Here is a 27717-nt window from a genome sequence, read left to right as displayed (position 1 = left end):
GCAACAGTGGTTTCAGGGGTATCAGGTAGTCTCTGGGAAGCTGATATCCCCCAAACTTCCACCTTCTTCCCATACGGAGACCTCCTCTTTCTTCCTGACCACCCTGCCCCCATCTGGTCCCGCTGCTGCTCCTCTGCCGCAGCTGACAGTCCCACCCGGGCTCCTGCTCCTAGCTGACTTCCTGATGGTGTTTCACAACCACCTTTCCCCTAAGATAATCACCGAGTTCTCATGGAGGGGGTCAACCGTGGCAACTCGGAGAGAAAGAGCGATGGGTTCACTAGGGATCCCCAGGTATACAGAGGAAGGATCCGTGGATTCTTGGTTTGACTTTCCAGAAAAGATTACTTTTCTGAGTTCCATTTGGGTAGCTGCCACCACACTTCCAACTACAAACTGTTATCTCCAGACTGCTGACATCCAGGCTGCCACATCTGGTGCCATCAACCACTTCACAGGGACAAAACTGCTTGAATTGAATCTAGAGGTGGCTTGCGGTTCTCTCCCTGCAGTCCATGCTGCGGCCTGGAGATGTGCCCGTGACAGCTCTGTGCGGAGATGTGAGGAAATGTGAACCAATCTCTACTAAGCCAAAGGACAGGATTGAGCTGTTTCCTTCCCGGGTCGTAACGACCTCTCCCGGAACATGAAACATTTCATCTCAATTTGCATTGACTTAGGTCTTCCAGAGATTTCCTCCGTGATGGAATGTCTTCTCTTGGAGGAAATTGCAGCACATCGTGTGTATCCCGCCACAGAGCCAGTCCTGGTGAGGCAAGCTCCTGGTGACCACACACCTGAATCGGATGCTGGCTGAACTACCATATGAGGAAAGGGTCCCTTTGCTGTACCTTAGAGTGTTCTGCAGGGGCCATTTTGAGTGTGTATATAAGTAGGCACCTTCATAAAACGTTGGCAGAGCTAGGTAGGAAACCTGCTAAAGAGGTGTTCAAAAGGGTTCTCTGATTCTGATCAGAATGCCTAACCTGGGGAGCCTGTCTGAGGGATAGAGCATCCATTGCCACTCTAAGAGGAGGAAAAAATATCTGCTGTTCAATGACAAAATTTTGTAAACAGGCCTCATCCAGCTATCCAAATTCCACAGTGCCCTTCCAGGTTAAGGGGCCATGACCTGTTTCCAGTGAGTTTCTTAGGGACTTACAGTTACTTATGTCATGGCCAGCACTGGTGGGAACTCTGGTGTACCTATCTTACTGCAAAGGGCAGGCCTCTAGACTCTGAGGAAGAGCAGCCATGGAGCCTCAGAACTAGGCCTCCTGTGAGGACCTATACTATTATCTGGAGGATTATGGGGAGTATAGTGGCCCCCACTCTGAACACGGGGCAGCAGCGGCAGCAGGTGGCATTGCCTGTGATGACAGACAAAGTCAGGGTGACAGTGAGAACAAAGGTGACAAACTGAACAATAACTAGGTCCCTGAGAATGACCTGGACCCTGAAAGTAACCAGAGGGAACAGGAGCCCATGGAGACCAGCGGGAGGAGCCAGCCTTTCCACAGCCTGCTGTTCCAAAGCGCCAGGGCAGGAGGCACCAGATCCAGTTCACCTTCACACCCTGGCAAGTGCAGGAGATGGAGACCATGTTCCAAGAGACTCAGTACCCAGATGTGCTCACAAGGTATGGGGATGGCACCCGACCTCCAGGGCTAGCTAGAACCCCATTTGAGCTGACCTTTACTGCTCCTGGGTCCTGTCAATCTCAGTCCCTGACCAGCTACAGGTAAAGTCTGCCTAGAGATGGGAGTGAGGAAGGTGCTTTGTGACTCAGGGTGAAAGAGTCATTCAGTGGTGACAGGAAATGGGTGTCCTTGATGCTCATATGCCTCTGTACCTCCCTTCTCAATACCTGTGCATAACTGAGAAAGGAGACTCTTAAGTCCTCTGATGCAGTGTCAACTCATTTATGATTTGTCTGACAGAGCTCTACCAGCCAGCTCCTCCTGACAAAGAGTAAGAAACCCTTGTCCTGGTCTTCCACTCCAGAGCCTGACCTCTCCCTCCCTTGTCTACACAGGAAGACTCTGAAAACCTCCTGTGACAGAGCAGGGAGTCCCTTTCCTGACTGTCAGTGTCACCAGAGTTGCCAGCTTTTTTACTGTGCTCTGAGTGGTGGTCACTTCCCATTGAGTCTGAAAGTCACACCCTTGTTTGGACTTGGTCCTTCATTGTTTAGAATCCCTCCTCCTGGGAGTTGAGTGTTGTTTTGCCTTGTGGCTATAGGGAGTGGGGTAGCTGTTACAAGGAGTGTCAAATACATCTTCAGCCCCAGACTTTCAGTCTTTCTTAGGTAAAGCCTGAAATGGATTTACTGGCTTGAGCCCTTTCAGTCTCAATTCTTCTGTGCCTCTGTTGTCTTAGTTGGTATTTAACCAAAAGGGAGTGAGGTGACTACCATGCTGTCATCACACGGCCTTTCATATATTTCAGCCTTTTCCTAGGTTCAAACTTTGCTTAACACATTCATCATATACTTCTGCCCCTCTGCTCACTTATTAGATACTTCATTAAAATTATCAGTGTGAGCTAATTAGAGTTAATAAAAATATTGTCTTTCCCAGCCAAGTATAACACAACACTTTAAAGATTCTTTTGAGATGAAAGCCTTTGTTAAAAGAACCTGGTTTTGTCAGCCACTTGAGTGTCTCCCTGGAGCTGTGCAGGAAGAGGAGCACACACCTTGCCCATCCTATGACTTTCCTCATGATTTGGACTGGTGATTTGTGTCTTTCTCTACACAGAGAGGTGCTTGCCAGAAGCATGGATGGGTCTGAAGCCAAGGTGCAGGTCAGTAGATCTGAGGAAGCATGGTGGGGACAGTCAGGCCATCTAGATCTTGCTTGGGGTACTGGGCTGAGTTGTCTTGGGTGTTCTTCAGTAGGTGTGTGCTTTCTCTCTTCCTTTGTTGGAAGTCACTGGCTTCATGATCAGAAGGCAGACTTACTCCTCCCCAGCTAGTGCTCTTCACCAGTTCTCGAGGGTACCTGATTTCCTGGAGGAAACAGAAAGAAAAAGCCATCATATGCTGCTTACATTCTTTCTGTGAACCAAGGTATTTACACAGCATAGACTCTGTAATTGTGCACATGCAGAATCCACGCCTGTGCACGCCTGTATGTTTACCCAGTACTTCCTGTTAAATTGCTTCTGCACCATGGTCCTTTACAGGGAACTTCAGTAGAGTCATGCTGAAACCAAGGATGCTCTTGCAGATTATCAAGTTGATGGAGGATGGAACAGGGCCATGAAAGCCTTCAGCCACATTAAGTTCCTAAGAATCAATCCATCCCACACATGTAACTAAATAAAGAATAATCGCTAACTATTGGGGCAAGTAAATAATCTGCCATAGAGCCCTGGCCAAGAGCGACTGATGTGTGGTAAGGCCAGACTGACCTGGAATAGAGCTTAGCAGCCCTTATGGTGGTGGCTCCTCCTCCGTTGTTTGCTTGCAAAGGGAAGCACTGTAGAGTAACTTACAAGATTGATTTCAGTTCAGATATTGTCTCCACTTGACCACAAGGCCAAAACTCTCCCAACACCATGGGAAGAGGCAAGAGTAAATGCGCTGGGAAACTTGTCCAATGAACCAAACAATAAGACCCAGCATTATTGAATTTATGAGAAGCCAAATACATGGGAGAATATGGTACCAGTAAAAGGACACTTTGGAAATCCATATTTTTTTTTTTTTTTTTGGTTCCTCGAGACAGGGTTTTCTCTGTGTAACCCTGGTTGTCCTGGGACTCACTTTGTAGACCAGGCTGGCCTCAAACTCAGAAATCACCTGTCTCTGCCTTCCAATTTCTGGGATTAAAGGCATGTGCCACCACGCCCAGTAAAATCCATTTAATGTCCATGTGTCTTGTTCAGTCTGTTCCAGAACTGAGCCCATAACTGCTGCTGTCCAAGTGTGGTCTGCAGGAGCAGGCTTGCTGTGACTCTGTGTAAACTAGTGATAGGTGCTGTAGGTTTTTAAGGTTTGTGTGTAGAAGGCTGGGTTACATAGATTGAAGCCATGGTCTCCAACACTGAACCCACCCTGCCTGTGGCAGTCCAAGGAGTCTGTGCTTCTCCACACAGCTTCTGCTACATAGGTTTGAATGCCACTGACTGATGTAGCATGTGTCCTTGTCAGCAAAGCTCTCAGCATGCTGAGACATTCCCTGTTCTCCTCTGCTTTCAGATAAGGTTTAACAACAGGAGAGCCAAACAGAGGGCCAGGGAGAAGAAAGCAATGCTCAGGAGCACAGCAGGTGGGATCCAGGACCACATTTGCATGATGGACCCAGAGGAGCCCTAGGGGACCAAACCTCCAGGAGCCACAGGGAGATGGGCTGTGTGCAGTCACAGTTTAACCACTCATGAGGGAAAGCCACCTTTCTCTGTCTCCATTCCCACCACAGCAACAATAAAGAGGAAAATTTCTGTATATTTCCTTCTGACTGTGGCATGTAGATGCAAACCATTCCATAAATGAGATGCAAACAGATTGACAAAGAGGTCTTCCTGCTGGAGGCAGCATGCCTGTGTCACCTTCAGTGGCCCCTGCACATCACAGCTGTTTCTGTGGCTCACATTATTAGCAGGGAAGGAGCTTTGCACCTCTCACTACTGCAGACCACACTCCCGTTCTGTTCTGACCATGTGGGAGCAGATACAAGTTCATGGGAGTCCCAGTTGTCCCCATAGGCTGATGGTGAGTTTCCATTCAGTACAGCCCCTTCCCTAGCTCATGCGTTCAGTAAGACTGTTGGTCTGCAACTTCCTCAAGGCCAGTCTCAGGATTCAGGGGAGCAGGCAGGTAAACGGTCAACTCAAAAGTAATAGGAGACTCTATCCTGTGCTGGCTAAAGGGGAGCAGGCTTCCTTTCCTAGTCTACTAACCCTGAACAGACACAATATATTTGTATATATTTTTCATCAGTTATCTCTGAAATTTAGGAATTGAATAAACTCTGTAACTTACTCTATTACAGAAAAAAAAAGGAGACATGAGGGCCAATTGATAGAAAGGAATGTGGTGTTGCTATAGTTGCTTTGAGAAAGTGTGTTGTGAGTGACTTGGAACTTAAGCCCATCTCTCCACAGTTGCTTCTGATTCTTGGGTCATCATGTAACCGGCATCACTGAGACGGAAAGCCAAGGTCTTTCTGCAATAGGAAGAATCTAAGGCAGGGCTAAATGCATGCTAGACAAGCATGCTGCCTATGCGGTACAGTCTTGGGCCCTAAATGGGGGGGTCTTCCCAAAGATGGGCACAATGAGAAAGACAAACAATCTGCAGCTCCTGAACACCTTGTCAAGATTAGTTGCACTTTATCCACAGAAAGACAGGAAAAGGCAGGAAACATACATGTGCAGATTTGCCCCTGAGTGAGTTTACCAAAACTCTGAAGGTAGCCTATAGATGAGAGACAAACTCTTATTCTGGCACTAGGGCTACCAAATATTCCCAAACCAAATAATGAACTGGATGTGCATATGCTACATATTTATGCCTTTCTAGTCTTATAGTGACCAGAGCATGTTGGGAAAAGGTGGCTGCCACGGGATCAGAATAGCCACAGGCCAGTGAAGGGGCTACATGACTGACAGTTCTGGGATGGAGACCAAGGCACAAAAGCCAGCTCTTGACACTTTGACCTTTCAGTGTGTATGTGTGTATGTGCATGCTTGTGTGTGTGTGCATGTGCGCGTGTGTGTGTGCTTAAAACAATCGTGAGGAAGTTCAGTGCACATATGAAAATTCTCGCAGTTTGTACCAGAACTTATCAAAGCCTGACAGTATTACTCAAATCCCGGAGTCCCCTCTCTGCTACACCCCATCTCCATCCCGCACCCAGTAGCCCTTCCGAAGGTGAGTCCTCTGCTCTGTCTGCTGAGCCAGCAGGGCCTGCAATTCTACCAAGCCACCCATAAAGGCCAACATGGAAGCACGATACACTATGTGCGCTTCACTTTCTGTGAAAGCCCTAAGGAAGAACCTCCCAGAAAAGCAGGTCTGGGCCATGTCCCAGGGACCCAATCACTCTTTCTAGACCGAGAGATATTTTCTGCACAGGCTTCAAAAGCAACCGAGGGATCGATGGTTACTTCCGGTTGAACGGTCCACTTCCTGAGGAAGTTACCTCAGCAGGGCAAAAGACCCCACCAAGTTGCAACCTGGAAGGCTCCATCAACACCTCACTCGCCCCGGCCTACAATCACATCGTATTCAGTGCAGCTCCAAAGAGCTCTCAGTTTTCCTCTTCAGAGGCTCAACCCATAGCAACTGTTCCGGAAGTCAGCAAGGGGCGCCCTGATTGGCTAAGACAAGCGGGGTCCTTTCCCCTGGGCTAGATGGGAGCTCCCTCCTCCCGGAACTCTAGGGGGCTCCAGCTCAGAGACTGAGGAAGCTCGAGGGGCCGCGGACATCCAGCGACTTTGATAGACTCCAGGTCATGGAGCGTGGAAACCCCACCTACCCACCCCATGTGGCGCCTAAGGAGGAGAAGCAGAAGGGTCAGTGCAGGTTAGGGGTGGTGGGTTGGCCACATCCCCGAGGGAAGGAGTGTCCCTCGGGGCTGCCTCGAGAGGCTCTGTACACCTGACTTGACCTCATGGCGACTTTGCCCCACCCTAGTTCCTGTCGCCTGATCTTTCTGTGTCCTCACTTTCAGGTGCAAAAGCCCCCCTGGTCTTGCCTGCTGGTGAGGAAAGAAATGGGGAAGATTCACGTGACCAGTCCTCCCCTGGGCTGGGAGCCTCAGCAGCAGAATGGGGCGGAGTAGAAGGACCAGGGGAACTGGGGAGAAAGGAGAAGAATGGAGCCAGTCCTTCTGCTGTAGACACCTCTGGTGTTAGGGGTGACTGGACCCAAAAGGGGGCCAGCGGCAGTAGCCAGAAAAATGAGCGTCGGCCTCAGAATCAGGTCCCTGAGTGTAGGTGGGGCACCGAGGACGTGCACCCTGTGCCAGTGCTGGTGCCTCGTGCCCAGCGGAGGCAGCGTGTGGGATCCCGATCCCGGGGACAGTCTGTGTCTCTAAAGGTGCTCGGTGTACAGCCTGTGTCCCATGTGCGACGTATGCCAATCAGTGTTTCCCAGCCCCAGTCTATTCCTGGGCCCAATGTGCAACCTATGCCAATCAGTGTGCCCCGGGCGCAGCCTATGCCCATTCCTGTGCCTCGTGTGCAGAGTGTGCCAGTTACTGTGCCCCCATCACAGCCTATGCCAATCTCGATGCCCCATGTCCAGCCTGTGGCCTATTCTCTTTCCCATGTACAACCTGTGCACATTCCTTTGCACCATGTACAGTCTTTGCCAACTCATGTGCCCCAGGCACTTCCTATGCCTGTTCCTGTGCCCCACGTACAGCCTGGGCCAATCACTGTGCCTCACGCACATCCTATACCTCTTCCTGTGCCCCATGTACAACCTTTGCCTTTTCCTGTGCCACAGGTCCAGTCTGTGCCAGTTAGGGTGCCCTACATACAACCTGTGCCAGTCACTGTGCCTCTCACACAGCCTATGCCTGTTCCTGTGCCACAGGCTCAGTCTATGCCTGTTACTGTGCCCCACATGCAGCCTATGCAAATCGACGTGCCTCAAACACAGCCTATGCCAGCTCCTGTGTCCAGTGCACAACATAGAGCAGTTAACGAGCCTAGCATACCACATATGCCAGTGCCTGGTCAACTGCCTACATCAGTCCCGATGGCCTGTGACTCATCCATACCAATAGCAGTGCCCCCACATACCACCAGTTTTGGTGTCCACTGTACAGCCTGTGCCAGTGCTGGTGCCCCACCGCCCCCTCCGGGACAGATTTACAGAGCCACAGCTGCAGGAGCTGGAACAGGTTTTCCAGAGAAACCACTATCTCCGTGCTGAAGAAGGGTAAGCACAGTGAGACGTCAGTGCTTTAAGGAGGGAGCAAGCTGGTACAGAGGCCTCTGACCCTCTGGCAGCTGTCCTTCTTGTCTTCATTTATTAGAAACTTTAAATTACATTTTAAGTGTTCTTATTGCCTGGGCTTTTTTTTTCATCCGGGGTGGAGGCAAGATATGTGCCCCATGTTTGGATGTCAGGGGCCAGCGTTAACTGACTTGCTCCTCTTCTTCCACTGTGTGGGCCCTGGGCTCAAAATGAGGCTCTGCTGCAAGCAGGATTATCTGCTGAGTAATCTTGCCTGCCTCCACATTGCCTTCTAGAACTAAGGCTAAAACTAAGAGCAGTCGTCCAGCCTGCCAGACCCTGCCTTGCTGTCCCAGGGCTCTGGGATGGGAGTGGGAGCTATGCTAAAGGCTGTGCAGCTTGTAGTATCTACTTGGAGCAAGTAAAACCTTTGTCAGAGTCTGCGGATCTAGGTGAGGCCCTGTTAGGACAGGCCTCAGAAGCCCGAGAGGTGGTTGGGTTGACACGTGGTGACAGTCACTCAATGTGCTGATACATCTTTGTATCGTGCATATTTCTCTCTCTTTCCTAATATAAACACATCAGTGCGACCTTTCTCTTTACTGCTGGTTTTAGTATTCTCTGAAAATTGTGTGCCCTGCCTACAGACTATTGTCCCTAAAGACAAGCCTCAGTGTTGGGTATGGTGGCTTCTGCCTGTGGTCTCAGCACTCAGAAGGCCAAGCATGGGCTATGGTGGTGAGTTCTGAGGCCCAATCTGCAGATAGGAACCCTAAGTATACAGAGAAAAATAACTTGTTTATCAGAATAGGCATGTCTGTGACCCTGTACTTAAAGGGGGAGGAAGAGGTCATTCAAGGTCACCCTTAGTTATGAGACTAAAACCAGCCCACTGCCAGGAGGTTTTCTGCTGCTCCTTTAGGCCAAGGTTTTCTTTTATGGTTTGTTGGGTTTTTTTTTTGTTTTGTTGTTGTTTTGTATCTCTTTCCTTCTGATTGTGTCCTGCGGGGTCTCCCAACTGTAGCAGGGATAGCCTGGAACTTGCAGGGACCCGTTGTTTCTGTCTTCTTCCTGCTGGGAATTTGGAACTGTGTGGCCAGCTCTGAGAGATTTTGTAACATTTCTTTTGTGTCTGGTTTGATTTATCATTTTATTTCTCGGGACTAGTGAGGTGGATCAGCACTTAAAAGGTCCTGGTAGCCTGGGACCAAGTCCGTCAAGGCTTGCTCTGATCTTCACAAGTACACTGTGGCCGCAGGCAACTGTGTACATGTGCCCCCACCCCCCAGAAACAGCTGCACAAATGCACAGGCACTCATGCACTCACACAGTAAATGAAGCAATGTAGCATGTAGTTTTCCTGATGATCAGCATGCTGGACATCATCATGTGCTCAGTGGATGTTAGGAATCCTCATATGATCTCCATGAAATAATCCTCTTTTCTTTGCAATTCTCCTTTCACCATTGCAGAGGTCTTCACACAGGCTTTTCTCAGGTGTACCTGTTTCTGTAGACCTTCTTTGTATTGTGCTAATTTGAGACAGCTTTTAGCTCCACCACAGCCAGTATTAAGAGCATTTTCTCTGTCTCCATTAGTGGTTTTTCAAGTGTGTTATTAGATATGGGCTTAGGTTTTTATGTCTCTTGATAGTGCCCTGCTATTGAATCAAAGTGAGTGTCCCAGAGGATAGGAGATTGAGACAAATATTTTCTTAAATATAAACTGTCCTTTATGCTTTACTTCATCTGTGGTGCCAAATATTGAATATCTGTCATTTTTTTTTTGTCTCAGAAAACAGCTGGCAAGGGGAATGGGTGTGACTGAGGCCAAGTTGCAGGTGAGTAAGAAACAAAAAGCCATTGATATCCCAGCCATTGGAGAACTTCCTTCAGGGCTCAGATATGGTTGTTCTGTTCCTGAAGTTACACTGTTCATTTTGTGTCACTGTATTTGAAAATGACTAATTTTATACAGTTCTTTTAAACTCTCTCTGTCTCTGTCTCTGTCTCTCTCTCTTTCTCTCTCTCTCTCTCTCTCTGTGTGTGTGTGTGTGTGTGTGTGTGTGTGTGTGTGTGTGTGTTTGCCAGGCACATGTTTCTGTAGCTATGGATGTCATGAGAAGTTTCTGGATGCCCATAGTTGGAGTTGCAAGTCATTGTGAGCCTGGAGCCATACTTTCTGGGAATGGAATTCAGGTTCTGTGCAGCTCTAGCTGCCCTTAAATTTTGGGCCATTTTAGTAGGCTTCTCAAAATAATTTTTCAGACCTGTGGTCTTTGTGGGTAGAAAATTAGGTCAGAAGGCTCACTATGCAGTTTGGGCACAATTCACATGGAATGTACCTTGCTGGGACAATATAGGGAAGTTCCCAGGCAGAGCTCAGCACCCAGAAAACTGAAGTTGAACAGGGACCTGGGGTGTGGGAATGTAGGAAGGACACATTCTAAAAGGCTAGTCCTCAGGCTAGTGCCTACTGAAACCATGCAGATAAGGACACCCATCAAGATAACTCTCGTGACCACACAGGTGCATCTGCCCAAAAGTGCTGATAAGAAACTTCAGAGGGCTCCAGAGTAGAGATATAAACCAGGTGTGCAGTGCTTGGTTGATTGTCCGGGAACTATTTTGCAATGCTCGGGCCAGAAGCCTGGGGCTCCCACGTTCTAGGCAAACCGGCGCTCAGTACCAGGCCTTCAGCCCCTCACAGAATTACAGCAGTGTGACACCAGGGTCTTCTGAGCAAGATAATATTAATATAAATTCTATTGATGTAAAGTATAGAGGGCAACTAATATTACATGATGTGGTTTCTGATGTATAATCCTGATTATGATACAGAACTAATCCCTGTTCCCTCTCATTGTAGAGATGGTTTAAGAAGAGGAGAGTGCAGTTCAGGAGAGAACACAGTCAGTCAAGGATGAATGATGATGCCCCACCCAGGACCCACTCCACCTCTCTGAAGATGGCGCAGGAGCCCTAGTGTACCACCCTTGACCAGGAGCCACTTGCTTGCTTCCACCAAAGTGTTATTGCATCTTTATTCCCTAAGCACTTGAATGTGAAATAAATAGATTCTCAGGTTTATTTGCCTCAGGTGTCTTCTGGATTGGTATGGTAGGGGTGGCCCTGGTCAAGGAAATGCCATTTATGTATTTAATAATTAACTTATTTTTAGTAATTGTTCTATTCGTTTACATCTCAGATACTTTCCCAATTCCTGGTTATCCCCTCCACCAAACCCCTGCCATTCCAGGATATCCCACTTTCCAGTTACCCCTCCACCAATCCCCCATCCCACATCTGCCAACCCCCTCCTCTTTGCCTGTATGAGAGTGCACCCCCACCCTCACAACTCTCCTGCCCTACCACTGCAGCATCCCCTTACTCTGTAGCATTAAACCTCCCCAGGACCCTCCCATTGCTGCCAGGCAAGGCTATCCTCTGACACATATGTATCTGTAGCCGTGGATCCCTCCCAGTCCAGTCCTTGGTTGGTGGTCTAGTTTCTGGGATAGTCAGGCCAGCCTATGTTGTTCTTCCAATGGGGTTGCAATTCCCTTCAGTTCCTCCATTCCTTCTGCCAGCTCCCTCACCAGGTTTCCTGAGTTCAGCCTGATGTTTGGCTCCATGCATCCTCATTTGCATTGGTCAGTTGCTGGCTGGACATCCCCAGGAACTGTCATATCCGGTTCCTGTCCGTAAGTGTCTCTTGACCACAGCAACAGAGTTGGGCTTGGTGTCTGAAGACATGATGGATGTATCGCCAGGTGGTGCGTTCCCTGTTGGCCCTTCCTTCAGTCTCTGTTTCATTTTTGTCCCTGCACTTTCTTTGGACAGGAACATTTCTGGGTTAAAAACTTTGAGATGTGTGGGTGGCCCCATCCCTCGACCAGGGGCAGTTCCTATCTACTGGAGGTGGTCTCCACAGGTTTGCTCTCCCCCTTCTCTGTGCATTATGGCTAAAATCATTCCCATTGGTCCCGGGAGCCTGGAGTTTCTCTGGTGTTTGGGGCCCTAGAGGCTATCCCTCACAACAAGGTCTCCTTCTGTGGGGTGATGTTACTGAGTGACAGTCAGTAGCCATTTAATATCACAGAAGGTTGTCAGATGTCACAGTGACCTTGCAGTTCCCCATACATTGTTCTGTCCTCCATTGTGACCTCTCCCTCCTCATCCTGGTCAGATTGTACCCCAGATGTGCAAAAGTGACATGGAAAATCCCCAAGCAAAGACAGCCTCCATCCAGACAGAGTCGGTTCCAGCCACTGGTAGGATTTCATGCCCACCACTGACTCTGAGAGAAACGTTTTGGGAGGTCTTTGTTTATTTGAATGTTTGTATGTTTGCTTGTTTTGTGTGTGCGCATGTGCGTGTTTTGTTTTCCTAGCATGTTAGAACTGGACAAACTGTCAGTGTTGCTGATGAGGACGTTTGTTGTTAACTACACAGAAGCTAGAGACATCTGGAAAGAGGGACTCTCCATTGAACAATGTCCGTATAATTGTGTAAGCAATCCTGTGGGCATTTTCTTGATTACTGATTGATATGGGAAAGTCTCTCCGACTGTGGGAAGGACCGACCATGTGCAGCACATTCCGGAGCATGAAGAATGCAGGCTGAATAAGCCACGAGGGGCAAGCTGGTGAGCAGCATCTCTTCATGGCCTCTGCCTTGGCTCCTGCCTCCAGTTCCTGCCTCCCCTTGCTAAGTGATAGACTGTGAACTCCAAAAGGGAAGGAACTCTTTCATCCCCAGATTGCTTCTGATCATTATGTTTTGTCACAAGACCAGAAAGCAAGGTAAAACTAATGCACACAATGGAAGATGGACTGATAGAACCCGCCAAATATTTCTAATATTCAGTTCGCTGTGAGGCCGTCCAAACTCTTCATTATGAGGTCAAATACAAATTTATTCATTATTTATTTATTTATTTATTTTCTCTTTGTGTGAATCATTTTAGAGTGCACACATGGGCAGGTTAGAGGATAACTTGTATAGTTACTTGGTTCTGTCCTTCCTGTTTGAATTCTGGGAATCGAATGTGGGTCATCTGTCTTGCAGGCAAGTGCCATTGTCCACAGAACATCTCTCCACACCAGAAAATAAAATATTAAAACGAATTGGGGCACAGAATACAGGGACACACACACACACACACACACACACACACACACATCTCAACTCATAATGCTGGCTGCAGAGTCCTGAATTCCTAGCCTGAGAAGATAGGCCGAGGTATGCAGCTCACTGCCAGCTCCATGAGCCTCAGCTGAAGAGTCTCATTCCGCATCAAAGACTGGAAATAAATTATAACCTAGGCCTAAATTCCTAGCACATAGAGTCTCTTGGAGACAGGCTGAGTATGGCCTTGGGTTTTTGGTCTGCCTGTCTCTACCTTCCAAGCACTGCATATATGTGTGTGTGTGTGTGTGTGTGTGTGTGTGTGTGTGTGTGTGTGTGTATCAGGCTATCCAGAGTGTTTTACATATATTTTTAAATTTGTTGAAAATGGAAACCTAATATATTTATATTCATTGTGTTTGAGTGTGTGCATGCAGAAAGAGCAGTTGTAACTGGACATTTTCAGCCACAGTTGTCTCTAATTTATTAATTCTTCTATTTTATGCATTCTATTACCTTTCTCTCTTCCAAAGTGTCCTATGTCCTCACTTCCATGCCCTCCCTCATTCCTCTCACATTTACTGCCTCTTTTCTTCAATTATTCTTCTCAGAGATACACATACCTGTGTGTATAAATGTATAAATATAGCCTGATGAGCCTGCTGTGTGTGTATGCATATATGGTTTCATGCCTGCCCCTTTGCTTTGGACAAGCAATTAGAAGACTCATCCCTGGTCGGGGCCAATCTCCCCATATCTGCAGTCACTATTTGTTTATTGTTCCCTGTCTAGCAGAACAATAAAACCCAGGGCAACATTCCCAGGACACAGTGGGTCTCCTTCCTTTGAGACTTTACCCTCCCTCTCCACAGTAGCTTTTCAGTTGAGTTTGGCACTCTTCAGGTCTCTTTATGCAGCCAGTGCTGAGAGAGACTCACAGCAGAGATCCTGATATTGGGCCTCTTGACATCTTTCTGTTCACCCTTCCCCAACAGGTCCTGAGCCAGAGATGCAGGAACTGTGATGTCAGTGTATTCATGTGGCTGTGCTCCCCATAATCCTTTGTTCTCTGAACCTTTTCCTGTGATGATCTCCACGTACTTCAGAGACATGGTTCCTCCATGAGGAGTGGTATTTGTAGCTTTAAATGTGTTTCAACCTGTTTGTTTGTTTTCTGAGAGAGGGTTTCTCTGTGTATCCCTGGGTGTCCTGATACTCACTCTGTAGACCAGGCTGGCCTTGAACTCAGTAATCTGCCTGCCTCTGCCTCCCAAGTGCTGAGATTCAAGGCATGTGCCACCACTGCCCAGCTTTTTCAACCCTTTTAATGATGGTTCTTAAATGCTTTCACCGCCATCTTAGCCCACCACCTACTAGAGGTAGGGGAAAAGAAAGGATACAGGGGAAGTGGACCTGTTTAGAAAGGGTTCTTGAGAGCAAGTCCTGTCTGTGTTGTCTGGAAATGGGCAGTTCAGTTTACAGGTTAGCAATGGCATCTCAATCCACTCCCAAGCCCTTCAGGGATACACCGGCCATCCGGTTTGGTAGAGTCTGGATGGCAAACAGGAATCAGCAGTGGTGGCACCACCTAGCAGAGACAGCCACGCCCCAGCCTAGGCGCCAATCGTCACGAGGCACCAGGAGTGAAGTCAGGAGAAGTTTTTGGTTGTGCCTCTCTCAGTGAAGCAAAGATCAGGGAAGACAAGAGACTCACAGGCATTGCACAGTCAGCTCTATAAGCAAGCCTAGCTAAGCCTCCATCGCTGTCCCTTGAGTCTTTGTATCCTCTCTCCAAACATCACTTGTCTTCCACCAGTCTTGCCTCAGCATGTGTCTTGCCTCAGCACACATCTTGTCTCATCTGACATCACTCTGCCAAGCATCCCATGTTTGCAGAAGCTAGCAGGGACCTGCAGCAATCCACCAGCTTTTTGTTTTGTTTTGTTTTGTTTTGTTTTGTTTTGTTTTGTTTTGTTTTGCTTTTTGGCACCATTCTTTCTATGGAGTCCTGACAAAGAGAGCTTGACCTTGCAATGCAAAACAGACCAATACATGCCTGTCCTTAGCAAAGAATCCTTCATCACTTGTCCTTTAACAGGCTTACTTTACTAGGACATCCTTCCTCCTGTGTCTGCTTCAGCTAAATATTCCTGCACGTGCCTGCCTTAGTTTTTCACCTGTGTCCACATCAAGAAAACTTTCATTCACATGTTTGTCCCAGCAAAACACCATCCAACACAACTGACATTCCAAAGAACTCTTACGTTTTCACTTCAGGTAATCACACTTATCAATGATTTCTTGGGCCCAATACTGGGATCATTGTTTGTTCTTTGATGATTTTGTACAATGGATTTTGATCATATTCACCTTATTGTTTCCAGCAACTCCTCTCAGAGCCTTTTTTCCCCTCCCACCCCACTTGGTGGCATTTGTTTATTTATTTATTTATTTATTTATTTATTTATTTATGGATTTTGATCATATTCACCTTATAGTTTCCAGCACCTCCTCTCAGAGCCTTTATTCCCCTCCCACCCCACTTGTTGGCATTTATTTATTTATTTATTTATTTATTGGTAAACCTCCTCCAGTCCTATTCATGCTGCCTCTGCACTCTAGGTTGTTCAGCCCTCCAGTAGCAACCTGGCACTGCAGCGTAAAAGAAGACTCACTCTCCCTTCCCCAGCAGCTGTCAATTGGAAATGGCTTGTCAGCCAGATGGGGGACTTTTTACCTAACTCTAACTTTGTTTGCCTTGAGCTTGCACAGACCTGGGCATGCTGTCACAGCTGCTGTGAACTCAGATGTGCAAGGGCCCTGCTCTGCCAGGTATAGGGTTCCCTGTAGTCATCTACCACCTTCTCTCTCTCTCTCTCTCTCTCTCTCTCTCTCTCTCTCTCTCTCTCTCTCTCTCTGTCTCTTTCACACACACACACACACGCACGCACACACACACATACACACAGACACACAGACACACACACACACACACACACACAATCTGAGCAGAGGAGCCATGCATGTTCTACCTCTCAAACTGGAGCGCTTGCCCACTCAGTGACTCATGCCAGACCCACTATGATTCCAAACTTAGCTTAAGACAAAGCTTTTCATTCTGCACCATTAAATACTCTGTACCAGCTTGTCATTTAAAACGTCCCATCTGAAGGACTGGACAGTACTTGTGTGGTGGTGAGAATCTACTGCTCTTGCAGGGACCCACGTTAGGTTTTCAGCACCCACATGGGACACCTGCACACACCAGTACAGACACATACACACTCGTGCACATCACTTTAAAACTTAAAAGAAAACGTCCTGATTAGTAATTAACTGGATTCTTACCTTTGATTACATACTTTCTTTGTCTCTTTTCAGCTCTGGAAAAAATTACATTCAAATTCGCATAGGTTCATCTGGGTTTTCTATTCCTGTTTATGTTAGAAATGCTTCCCAGTTACCTTTTTTGTTTGTTTATTTTGTTTGTTCTGCTTTGTGGCTGGTTGCTTTGTTTTGTTTTTGGTCTTTTTGTTATTTTGTCTTTTCTTTTTTCAGAGCTGAGAATGGAACCCAGGGCCTTGTGCTTGCTTGGCAAGTGCTCTGCCACTTAGCTAAATCCCCAACCCCTACAAATACTTCCCAAACTCTCATCATTTTCATCATAAGCTATGCTTGATCTATTGTAATTATTAGATATACTTTCATTTTAGCTGATTTTTGAAATATTCAAAATATTGATTCTGTAATAGTAAATAAAGTGCGTACATACGCACATACATACATACTTTTATTGCCAAGTTTATTACACAGATTTAGAACATGTTTTGGAGGCGTCATGTTACCTGCACAGAACCTTTTATAAACTGCCAAGTATCCAAATATACCATAGTTATGGCTTGTAAAATCAAAATGGCTTTCTGTCTGTCTATCTGCCTGACTCTTCCTCTATCTTCTCCCTGTCTCTCTCTGTCTCGGTGTATATCTGTCTCTGTAACTGTGTCTCTCTTTGTCTCTGTCTCTGTAACTGTGTCTCTCTTTGTCTCTGTCTCTGTAACTGTGTCTTTCTGTGTCTCTCTGCCTCTGTCTCTACCTCTGTTTTTTTGTAGTTGCTGCTGGGGATTGGGATCTGTGTGTTTATATGATTTTTTTTTCTGAGATAGGATCTCATGTAGCCCAGGCTAGCCTGTAGCTTCCTATGTATCTATAGAGGACTTTTGTTTGGTGCAGGCCCACACCTCTGCTCCTGTGTTACTCCAGTTGAACCAACGGCATCATGAAACTAGACTTGAGTAAGATCATATCGAAATTTCTCTTTAATTGATACATGTACACACACACATATAATATGAAAAGAAAAGCCATTTCCTGTATATTTTTCCAATGTCTGAGCAATGACAATCAACCTAAATATCAGAAATGACAGCTCAATCCAGAAATTCTAAAACAGACATTTAAATTGAATATTCAGATGTTTTACTTGTTTAATAATTTTTAAAATATTTTTATTAGGTATTTTCCTCAATTTCATTTCCAATGCTATCCCAAAAGTCCCCCATACCCTCCCACCCACTCCCCTACCCACCCACTCCCACTTTTTGGCCCTGGCGTTCCCCTGTACTGGGGTATATAAAGTTTGCAAGTCCAATGGGCCTCTCTTTGCAGTGATGGCCGACTAGGCCATCTTTTGATACATATGCAGCTAGAGTCAAGAGCTCCGGGGTACTGGGTAGTTCATAATGTTGTTGCAGCTACAGGGCTGCAGATCCCTTTAGCTCCTTGGATACTTTCTCCATATAAAGTCTTATGAAGGATTTTACAACAAAGGCTCAAGGGAATCCCAGCATGCAGCAGATCATGCTATTAGGTTGCAACCCATCTTAATGGTATTAAGCAATGCTAAACAGTGTAAATCACCCCAGTGCCCCAGCAGAGGTGGGGCCCTGTGCTAGGTCTTCAGAGCAGTCGGCAGCCTCCGCATGTACCCTTTTCAATATCTTACATCTATCTTACAGCTGGACGCCCTGGAAGCTTGCCAGGCTCTAACATCTTTCTGTCTTTGCGACTCTTCAGAGGCAGAGGACTCCTATGTGATCGTCTTTCCTGAATTTCTGTCAAGTACCAGCTTCCAGATGTAGACCAGCAGAGCAGGAGGTGTTCAGCAACATCCCTCAGCAGACCCCCTGAGCTCCCGGGATAACTGTTCTTACTCCCTGAAAATCTGTTGGAACAGTTCAGCATATTCCCTTCTCTGGAAAGATACTTCACCAAGGCCAGAGCAATCAGCAGGCCTGCAGCTCAGAAGCCCAATGTTACACCCCCACATTCCCACGGGTTGTGCCCTTCTTGAAAGCACACTCTGCTCATTGCAGCCCCAAACTGCTGTCACTGGTTGTATCTGAAGACGCTCAGCCCACAATAAATGGCATTGAGAAGGCAGGCGAGTTAGGATAGCTGTGACTAACTAGATACATTGTAAAGTGGGCCAGGCCAGAAGAGAACACTTCCAGGTCATGGGTCAATGCTTTTCTTCTTAAGGCTTAACCAAGAGGTTAAGCCCAGAATTTCCAGAAGCAGGAGCACCGTCAACAGCATCCATGCTATGGAACCTCAAGAAGTCACCCAGTCGTCTCTTCTGAGAGATGATGAAATTAAAGAAAGCGATGGTGAGTATAGGGATAGGACAGATGCTCTAATTATCTCTGTCATTTTGCAGACTAAAATGGACAGACACTTGCCGGCTCTGCCTGCAGCCCTTCCTTATCCCCCCCCCCCACTCACTCTGAACTCTGATTCCCCAATCATTCTCTTCTTGTTTCCTCCGTGCAGACGCAGCTGCATGGATAGTCTCACAGGAGATGAAGGAGAGAGAGGAGAACGCAGGTATACAGGACTGCCCTTTGTTGGGGGCCATGGCTGCAGAAGGAGAAGGTGAAAATGAAGAAGAAGGAGAAGAAGGAGAAGAAGGAGAAGAAGGAGAAGAAGGAGAAGAAGGAGAAGAAGGAGAAGAAGGAGAAGAAGGAGAAGAAGAAGAAGAAGAAGAAGAAGAAGAAGAAGAAGAAGAAGAAGAAGAAGAAGAAGAAGAAGAAGAAGAAGAAGAAGGAGAAGAAGGAGAAGAAGGAGAAGAAGGAGACGAAGGAGGAGAAGGAGGAGAAGGAGGAGAAGAAGGAGAAGAAGAAGGAGAAGAAGAAGAAGGAGGAGAAGGAGAAGGAGAAGAAGAAGAAGAAGAAGAAGAAGAAGAAGAAGAAGAAGAAGAAGAAGAAGAAGAAGAAGAAGAAGAAGAAGAAGCAGCAGCAGCCGCCGCCGCCAGAGATGAAACTACTGCTGGCAGTTCAGCCCCAGTAGATGACAGAAGCCATGATGCCGGGGCCAGCAGCAATGGCGAGGATAGGGGTCAAGGAGAGGAGCTGATCCCTGGGGGCACAAAGGGCCTTGAGGCTCTCCCAAGTCCATCAGGCCAGCTACCCCGCAACCGCTACAGGTTTACCAAGTTCCAGCTCCAGGAACTGGAGCGCATTTTCGAACGCAATCACTATCCCAGTGCTGCGGCCCGGTAAGAACATTGTCTGGCTTGTGTTTGGGAGCACCCAATGCTTTGGAGAGGCATCTGGGTCTTTTCTTCCCCTCCTGAAAATAGAATCTACCTGCAGACTAGAGGCTCCCATACCCTAGTCTTTTATGCTTGGGTTCTGGGATGAGGTGGGGGAGGGCAAACACATATGAAGATATTTTCATGCAGTATTTAAAGGACTCAAGGTAAGGTTTGAAGAGGGGTGTAAAGTGTGAAGGTGGCTGAGGAAATACAGGATGGTCTTTGTTTAAAATTTAATTGTACATTGTGTAGCTTTGGCATTACATTATAGTTTTCTAAGTGGGTTGGAACATTTTTCTTAATCACTGATTGGACTGTTAACTGCTGATTATTTTGCAGATGAGGGAGGGTGTATTCTTCCCCTTAAAATTTCTATTCAAGAAAAAGAAAACTGTTCTTAAGAGCAAGATAAAAGTTCTGGCATGGTGACTCGTAGTCTGAGCAACAGAACTAAGGCGAGAGGCTCCGTGCAAATTCCATGACATCTTGCTTTATAGCCTGATCCACCAGCCAACCAAACAACCAAACAATCAAACAAACAAACAACCAGACAGCCAAACAAACAAACAAACAAACAAACAAACAAAGACTTCGGTGGTAGTCCTTGTTTGTAATCACACCACTTGGACACCTGGGAGGTGGCAGGATGAGTTTAAGAAAGTCTGTCCTCAGCTACAGAGCTCCAGGAGGCCTGTGCCTCAGGACACCTCAAACAAAAGCAGGAGCAAGGATTGCAAGAAGGCAACACCACTGCCTGGTTTTCCTCTCTCCTCCCCCTCCTCCCCTTTCCTTTTTCTCCCTCCTCCTTCCTTCTCCTACCTCACCCCCTCCTTCCTTTCTCCCCACCCTCTCCCTTGTTTTCTCCCTGTCCTCCTCCTCCTCCTTTGCTGATAGAGGAACTCGCTACAGCCCAGGTTGGCCTGGAACTCTCAGAGAGCCTTATTCTGGTAGTACAGACCTGTGCTGCCAGCCTTGTGAGACCTTCAACATTGTTTTGTGCCTGCTGTGGTTTTATTATTTTGTGCTTTAGTATTTAGTATCCAATCAGTAAGTTGGATATTTTTGCATGATAATTAAACATTAGGAATTCTCATGTGCTTTCTATTCATCCATTTTCTTCTATTTGGATTTATCATCCAGCCCAACAGAGTTCCTAAAAACTTCTTTCCTCTTGTGTGTTTTTCTTCACAGTTTTTTTGTTTTGTTTCGTTTTGTTTTGTTTTCATTTTGTGAGCAGAATCGCAGGCACCACCATATGCTGTCATCAGTAACATTTCTTGTGACGTGTTCTGTTTCGCTGATTTTCAAATTGTGTAGGGGTGTCTTAGAGACATATTCAATTCTTCACGTTTCAATCTAGAGCAGATAGAAAAGAAAAGAAAATTGTTGATAGAAATACCTTTTAAAAGTGTCGAAATCCTCAAGGTAAATGCCACAGAAAGGGAATGATGCCAAATAGATAAAACCAGATAGAAAATGCCCTTCTTATTTTTATTTTATCCATGAGTCCAAATACTGAACAGTTTCAACTTTTGCCTGCAGAAGGGAGCTCGCGAGATGGATAGGTGTGACTGAATCCAGAGTGGAGGTCAGTAACTGGAAAACAATACAGCCCTTCTAGAACTTGCTTCGGGTCATGTATACCTTTGTCCAATGGCTGAAGTTGTGTTGTAGTTTTTTACTGTTCTATGTTTCAGAAAGGAAGGGATTTTGTTTTGTTCTGAGGCACAGTCTCTCTACATAGCCGTGGCTGTCCTAAAACTTACTATGAGGACTAGGCTGGCCTCAAATCCACAGAGATCCACCTGCCTCCATGGGAATTAAAGGCATGTGCTATCATGCCTGGCTGGGAAATGAGTTCTGAACTTTGTGGGGTTTATTCATGGAAAATGGAATAAGAAAGTTCCACACTACCAAAATGTCTTACTTTCAGACGGAACATGACTTCCTAAATGGAAAAAATAGGTATACACTATTGAACTATATGGAGTTCATAAACCTCTGGGGGGGGGGTACAGATTCCTTATCGATTATAGTTAATTAAATGTATTAAAGTTGCTAGCAGAACAACAATCTCTGGGCCAAATTTGAGCTTGCCCAGTGAAACTGGGTGAGGGAAAACTTTTTAAAAGCGAAACCACCAGAATACTTTGACTGTCTTGCAGAAGTCTTCCAAGAACTATTCTGTTCTGCCAAGATTAGGTAGTCAGGAAAGCCTCAAAATAGTCCTTTAATGTCTTCTATACATTAGGCTTTTTTTACACAAGCCTATTATAGAGGCCAGGGCAAAAGTAGTTAGTCATATAATAACAAGAGACATGGTGCTGGCTGTACATTTTGGGGGCGGGGTCATTGAGTCAAGGTTACTGGGAACTTATCTTCCAGGGATTGGAGTCAGAGACAAAGGCTAGTGGGTACCAAGATGGATGCCTAACATAAAATGGACCTTCTTTAGCCATCACAGAACCTGTTTTATTGCTTAAGTATAAGAAAACTCTATTATATTATGCATTTATGAATAAATTATTAATACACATTCTAAATTACAAAATACATATTCATTATATAAGCAGTCTAGGTGATAGTGAATTATTATGAGTAATAAACTATCCTAAAACTCTATAGTCATGGGAGGAGTTTAGAAACATTCAAGCCTTGGAGTGCCCCTCATGGGATTAGAACAAGAAAGAATCTTCTTTCGTGGAATATAAATTCTCAGTGGTCTATAAACTTACATGATAGGTTCTTCAGTCATGATCCTCACTATTCCACACACTGAGACAACTGATTTTTCTCTTTCATTGTAGAACTGGTTTAAGAGTAGGAGAGCCAAATACAGGAAATGCCTGATGTAAGTGCTCTGGAGTGCTCTCATGGTGCTCCCTGCAGGGGCACCTTTCCCTAGAGATTGTGGAGGAGCGCTGGAGAACCAACTGTGCCCAGAAGACAGAAGCAGATGAGATTTTGCTGCCACCAACGCATTATTTTACCACCCCCCTCTCTCATTTGCAATAAAGTGAAATCTCAATATCTTTGCTTCATGAGTCTTTGGGGATTATTAGCATGATATGTGTGTAAATTATCAACAAAATGCCATTAAAAAAGAATAACAAAGTTCTCTTCCACAAGGTGACACCATTGAGTATATCACAGACGCATCTCAAGTGTGAGAGTGGGCTTTCTCTGACCACATAGGCTCTTCTATCCACCTCCCCCTTATAATAGATCTGTTTTTTTTTCCAGAAACATTGGAGAAACAATGTTTAAGTGTGTGTATGCGAAGGCAGACAGGGAAAATACATGAGAATCTTACTTTTAGGTACACCACAAAAATTATGAAAATTCAAATTGTTTTGAATGTACAATCTCAACATATTCACATAAAGTCAGTCAGTGAACCTTTTGTATGTACATGTTAATGTAGGAAGTATACATAGGCTAGAAGGGGTCTGTGTGTGTGAGTGTGTGTGTGTGTGTGTGTGTGTGTGTGTCTTTATGTCAGGGGACCTTAGATACTGTCCCTCAAGTGGCATCCACTTGTCTTTTGACGCAGTGTCACTCACTAGACTGAAACTCACTAAGGGATCCAGACTGGGTGGTCAGAAACCTACCTTTCCCACCTCCCCAGCGCTGAGATTATAAGGACATGCCATCACTTCTGCCTTTTAAGCATGGTTTCTAGGGGTTGAACTCATGTTCCTGTGTGTCCCCACACTTGCAAGACAAACACTTTGCCAACTGAACTGTCTCCTCAGCCCCAGTAGATATGATGATCACATGTGAAAGAGATTAGTTCTTTTGTTTGTTTATTTGTCTGTTTGTTTGTTTGTTTGAGACTGGGTTTCTCTGTGTAGCCCTGGCTGTCCTGTAACTCACTCTGTAGACCAGGCTGGCCTCTAACTCAGAAATCTGCCTGCCTCTGCCTCCCGAGTGCTGGGATTAAAGGTGTGCGTCTCCACTGTCTGGCAAGAGATCAGTTCTTATGACCAGATGATGAAAAGGGACTTAATTTGCTAGTATCAGGTTATGTCAGTGCTGAGCAGTGACATGTGCCTGTGGCATGAGATGGACTTCTGCCATTTGCCAAAGCTATAAATTAGACAAGCTTAGTGAGTAGTTGAGGTCCTATTTTATGATCCAGGACAGCAGAAATCATCAGTAGCCCCAGGAGGCCCAGTCTCTGCCACTGCTAGAGGAAACTAACTTTCTGTTGCCAGCTCCAGATGTACTATCTGCTCCTGTTGAAATTCAGGCTCCCTGGGTACCTGCTGGTCTCCCTGGTTGACATTCTAGGCATGGGGATTCCTCTGTTTCATAAGCAGCTATAGAATCTCTTTGTATAAAACCATTATTTTTTTTCTTCTGCTTTTCTATAAATACTTTCTGGGCTTGGACTTCCATGGTTGCCTATTAATATAATTTAACCTTGAAGCAATACTTTGATAGTGTGAGTCCCAAAATTGTAGTTAATTGTTTTCTCTAGTTACCTTTTATAACATGGTCCTATGACAACACATATCTTGGCCCCTATGGTGATCTAAAGTTTTTTTTTTCACTTCAACAATATTAAGTTGTTAACATTATATGGGGGAAGATGTGATTTTAAACAACTGGAAGGATGATAGATAAAGGAATATTCTTAAATATGTAAAGGATGCTAAAAGCATAGCTCTAAATTCATGTTCACTTCTATCTTGTTTCTACTGTGAGTTCGCTACTGGTGTGGTTTCTTAGGGGGAAGGAGTGAGCCTGTCCCTTGGCAGGCTTAGTTCTAGATAGCTGTGGTCTCAGTGCAAGTCACTGAAATATTCATTTTGTCAAAGCTGTTTTATCATTTTCATACCAAATTTTGCAATGTTCTTAAAATCAAGGAGAAGCCCTTTTTAATTGTACCCAGTGGGGATTCAAGTTTCCATTGACTTCAGTTTAAATACATATTTTGCTAGGTTTTTGTACTTAATTTTGTACTCCATTTTTGAGAGTTGAATGTCAGCCCATCTTTATATCTATTTTGTTGTGAAAGCAGAGTCTTCCTCTTTGAAATTATTCTCTGGAGCATTGTGGAGTTCTGAACCTGCCTATGAGCCACATATGAGCACTAATCTCCAGGCTGTGGAATGTATCACATGCTCATTTAGATGGCCACATGATCTTACCTGATTGTGCATAACTTTGTTTAGTATTTCAATATATTTAATTATTGCTATCTAAATACTTTCCAGAAGGAGCACTGGCGTGGGGGTGGGGGTGGGGCAGGGCAGCAGACTCAACTATTACTAAAATAAAACAAATCTCTTAGTTCCTAAAAAGAAAACCAGCAGACTTCAGTATGATTTCTGTGTATTGTTTTCTGAGACAGGGGTTAATGTACCCCATGCTGGCCTTCAATTTTCTATGTAGTCAAGGATGGCCTTGAACCTCTGATCCTCCTGCTTCTACCTCCCCAGAGCTAGAATTACAGCTTTGCGTCACCATGCCCTGTTTTTGAGGTGCTGGGATCAGACTCGGGGCTTCATGCATGTCAGCCAAGCACAGTCTCACAGCATCCTAGCCCCAAGCTTCAGGGTGAAGCAGATGTAGTACATTGCCAACACATGGCAAGGGAGAGACAGGCAGACATCTTTGAGTTTGACATAGTCTACGTAATGAGTTCAAGTCCCTCCAAGGCCACATAGTGAGACCAAGTCATCTTCTAATCTCAAGTAGAAAAGGACTGGTTTGACATATTAGAGTTGTAATCAGATAACGCAAAAGATAACTTTGTATGTCACTGACCATTTAAATTGCACAGAATCCTTCTTATTGCTTTAATTGCATGAAGGGATGAGGTTGTAGATCAGGGTTATAATGGTTGCCTAAAACTCACATTCTATCCCTAGCACTGCAAAAAAAAAAAAAAAAAAAAAAAAAAAAAAAAAAAAAAAAAAAAAAAAAAACCAAAAAAACCAAAAAAACCAAAAACCTCCTCCCTGAACAACCAACTCAGAGCATAGCACAGACACTCATTTTCACAAACTCTCAATGAGCACAAACCAGCTTTATGTCTGGCACTGCGGTACAATTAACGATTTTCCATATTAACAGAAGTTAGAATAGGCCTAGGTATCCATCAACCCATGACTGAGTAATGAAAATATATGATACTTTCTGTTGCTGTAACCACTATAACTACAATCAACTTAGAGGGTGCAAAGATTTATTTCAGCTTACAGGTCCCACTTCATCGCTGAAGAAAGACAAGGAAGGAGCACATGCAGGAACCATGGAGTAACCATGCTTGCTGGCTCCCTCATAGGCTCATGTATAGCTAGCTTTCTAACACAGCCCAGGGCCGCCTGCTCAGGGTACAGCTCACAGTGGGCTGGGCTCTCCTATATCAATTAACAATAACGACAGTCCCCTACAAACATGCCCAAACCGTGCTCTGATCTGGACAATCTCTCAATTGATTCATTCCCGAGTTGACTCTAGGCCCTGTCAAGTTGACCAATAAAGCCAACTAGGGTGTGATAGATACACACAATGAAATTTTATTCAGCTATGAATAAAAGCAAAATTATGAAACTTTGAGGAAAACAGGTGGAACTGGAAAAATATCTTGAGTGGGCAAACCTATGCTTGAAAAGGCTAACAGCACATATTCCTTCTCATATACAGAACTTCTAATATTTATTCATGTATACTTATGTGATGGTTAATGTATACAGATGCCAGGAAACTACAAAGGGACCCATAGGGCAGTGGGGGAAGAAACTTAAAGGGAATGGGAGAGGAAAAGTAATATAGCTATAGCGTATGCGATATTAAAATGCAAAGAGACATACCCTGGAGATAGAAACAGTTTAAGTACAGATTGGGTAAGGCAGGGAAAGGGAAGAAAGGAGAAGCAAGAGAAGGAAAGGAGGGGATGAGAGAGACGGTCAAATATAACTAAATACATACAAAACACAATAAGAAAACTGGTCACTTTATCTGCCTGCTGCCTCTGCTTCCCAAGTGCCAGAATTAAAGGGGTGTGTGCCACTGCTTGCTGAGGACTGTACCCCTTCAAGCATATCCAGATTTTCTCCCTGGTTTTGAACTGTTCCTCAACTCCTTACCAAAATGTCTATACTTTCTTGTCTCTAAGAACTGTGAAAGGCTTGTGAGTCCTCTGCAGTGTGCAGATAGCGGGTATTTCCTTATGGGAGAGATGATTCATTTGTTTAAATTGAATCTTTGATTAAACTTTTATAGTTATGGGAAAAAATTCTCACTAGTGTGGCCAGCTTGACTCAAAACATAATCGAGGTGCTAACCAAGATTATCTGTGACATGTTCATCTCTACGCAGGACCAAGCGATGATTTGTGTGAATGATTCAGTGTCAGGAGCTGCCTTTAGCAGGCAGTTCTCAGCCAAACCTAGAGAAGAGCCAAGAGTAAACAAAGGAAGGGGCACTGGCATATGCAAATTCCCTGTGATACTCTGTCAGAGCTGTGAGGTAAGACTTCTCCTAGGAGAAGACTTGCTCCTCTGACACCTGGGGTTCTGAGATTCTCACCCACCACAGGCAGGGAATTGCCTGTGGAAACGCTAATCCAATAAGACCCCGGCTACACTCTGAGTGAAGGTGAAATGTCCCAAACAGGCCTGCTTCCATCAGTGTGTCCCCACAGGCCACCATTAATGGAGCTCTGTGACCTAAAGCTCCTGCCTCCTGGTCCCTGACTCCTAGATTCTGACCCCTGGCTTCTGGCCTCTGACCCCTGGGCCCTGACCCCTGGCTCCCGGCTCCCAGGTCTAGGCTCCTGGGCCCTGGCTCCTGGCTCCTGGGCTCTGGGCCCTGGTTTCTGGATCCTGGATCCTGGCTCTTCACACGTGTTATCAGTCACAGAAAGCATTATTAGAATGGTGGGTACAAAGATGGCTCTCTATGGACCCTTCATGGCCACCAAGAAAATGTGGCCTGAGACTAAGCTGGTATACCCATGAGCATTGGATTCTTCTATTTTAACCATGCCATATGGAGTGCCTGTTATTAAGCTGTGCCTGAAATCACAGAGAGAAGGGGTCAGCTTAGCCCGTTGAGTAATAAATATC

At 45.6% G+C, this 27717-nt stretch overlaps 1 protein-coding gene and 1 pseudogene across 2 annotated transcripts; both read left to right on the top strand.

The window, feature by feature from the left end:
* Rhox7b (reproductive homeobox 7B) lies at window positions 215-10900 on the top strand (annotated as a pseudogene).
* On the top strand, window positions 6681-22667 carry Rhox8 (reproductive homeobox 8). Of its 2 annotated transcripts, XM_011251014.1 has the most exons (5): window positions 6681-6833; window positions 18647-18710; window positions 18874-19597; window positions 21179-21224; window positions 22444-22660. In XM_011251014.1, the coding sequence occupies exons 1-5, from the start codon at window positions 6825-6827 to the stop codon at window positions 22489-22491; spliced, it is 891 nt and encodes a 296-aa protein (XP_011249316.1). In that variant the 5' UTR covers window positions 6681-6824; the 3' UTR covers window positions 22492-22660. The 2 variants fall into 2 exon arrangements, with proteins under 2 accessions (XP_011249316.1, NP_001004193.1); NM_001004193.3 differs by lacking the exon at window positions 6681-6833 and having other exon boundaries at window positions 18503-18710; window positions 22444-22667.
* The last annotated feature ends 5050 nt before the right edge of the window (window positions 22668-27717 follow it).

The sequence above is a fragment of the Mus musculus genome, chromosome X (genome assembly GCF_000001635.26).
Source record: "Mus musculus strain C57BL/6J chromosome X, GRCm38.p6 C57BL/6J".
NCBI classification, from domain to species: Eukaryota; Metazoa; Chordata; class Mammalia; order Rodentia; family Muridae; genus Mus; species Mus musculus.
Note: the sequence above shows the minus strand (reverse complement) of the source record. Positions and strands in the feature narration are given on the sequence as shown.

Coding starts and splice junctions, on each gene's coding strand:
- Rhox8 (NM_001004193.3), top strand. CDS start 18,566: ATGCTTTTCTTCTTAAGGCTTAACCAAGAGGTTAAGCCCAGAATTTCC. Junction 18,711..18,873: donor TGAAATTAAAGAAAGCGATG/GTGAGTATAGGG, acceptor TCCTCCGTGCAG/ACGCAGCTGCATGGATAGTC. Junction 21,225..22,443: donor TGACTGAATCCAGAGTGGAG/GTCAGTAACTGG, acceptor CTTTCATTGTAG/AACTGGTTTAAGAGTAGGAG.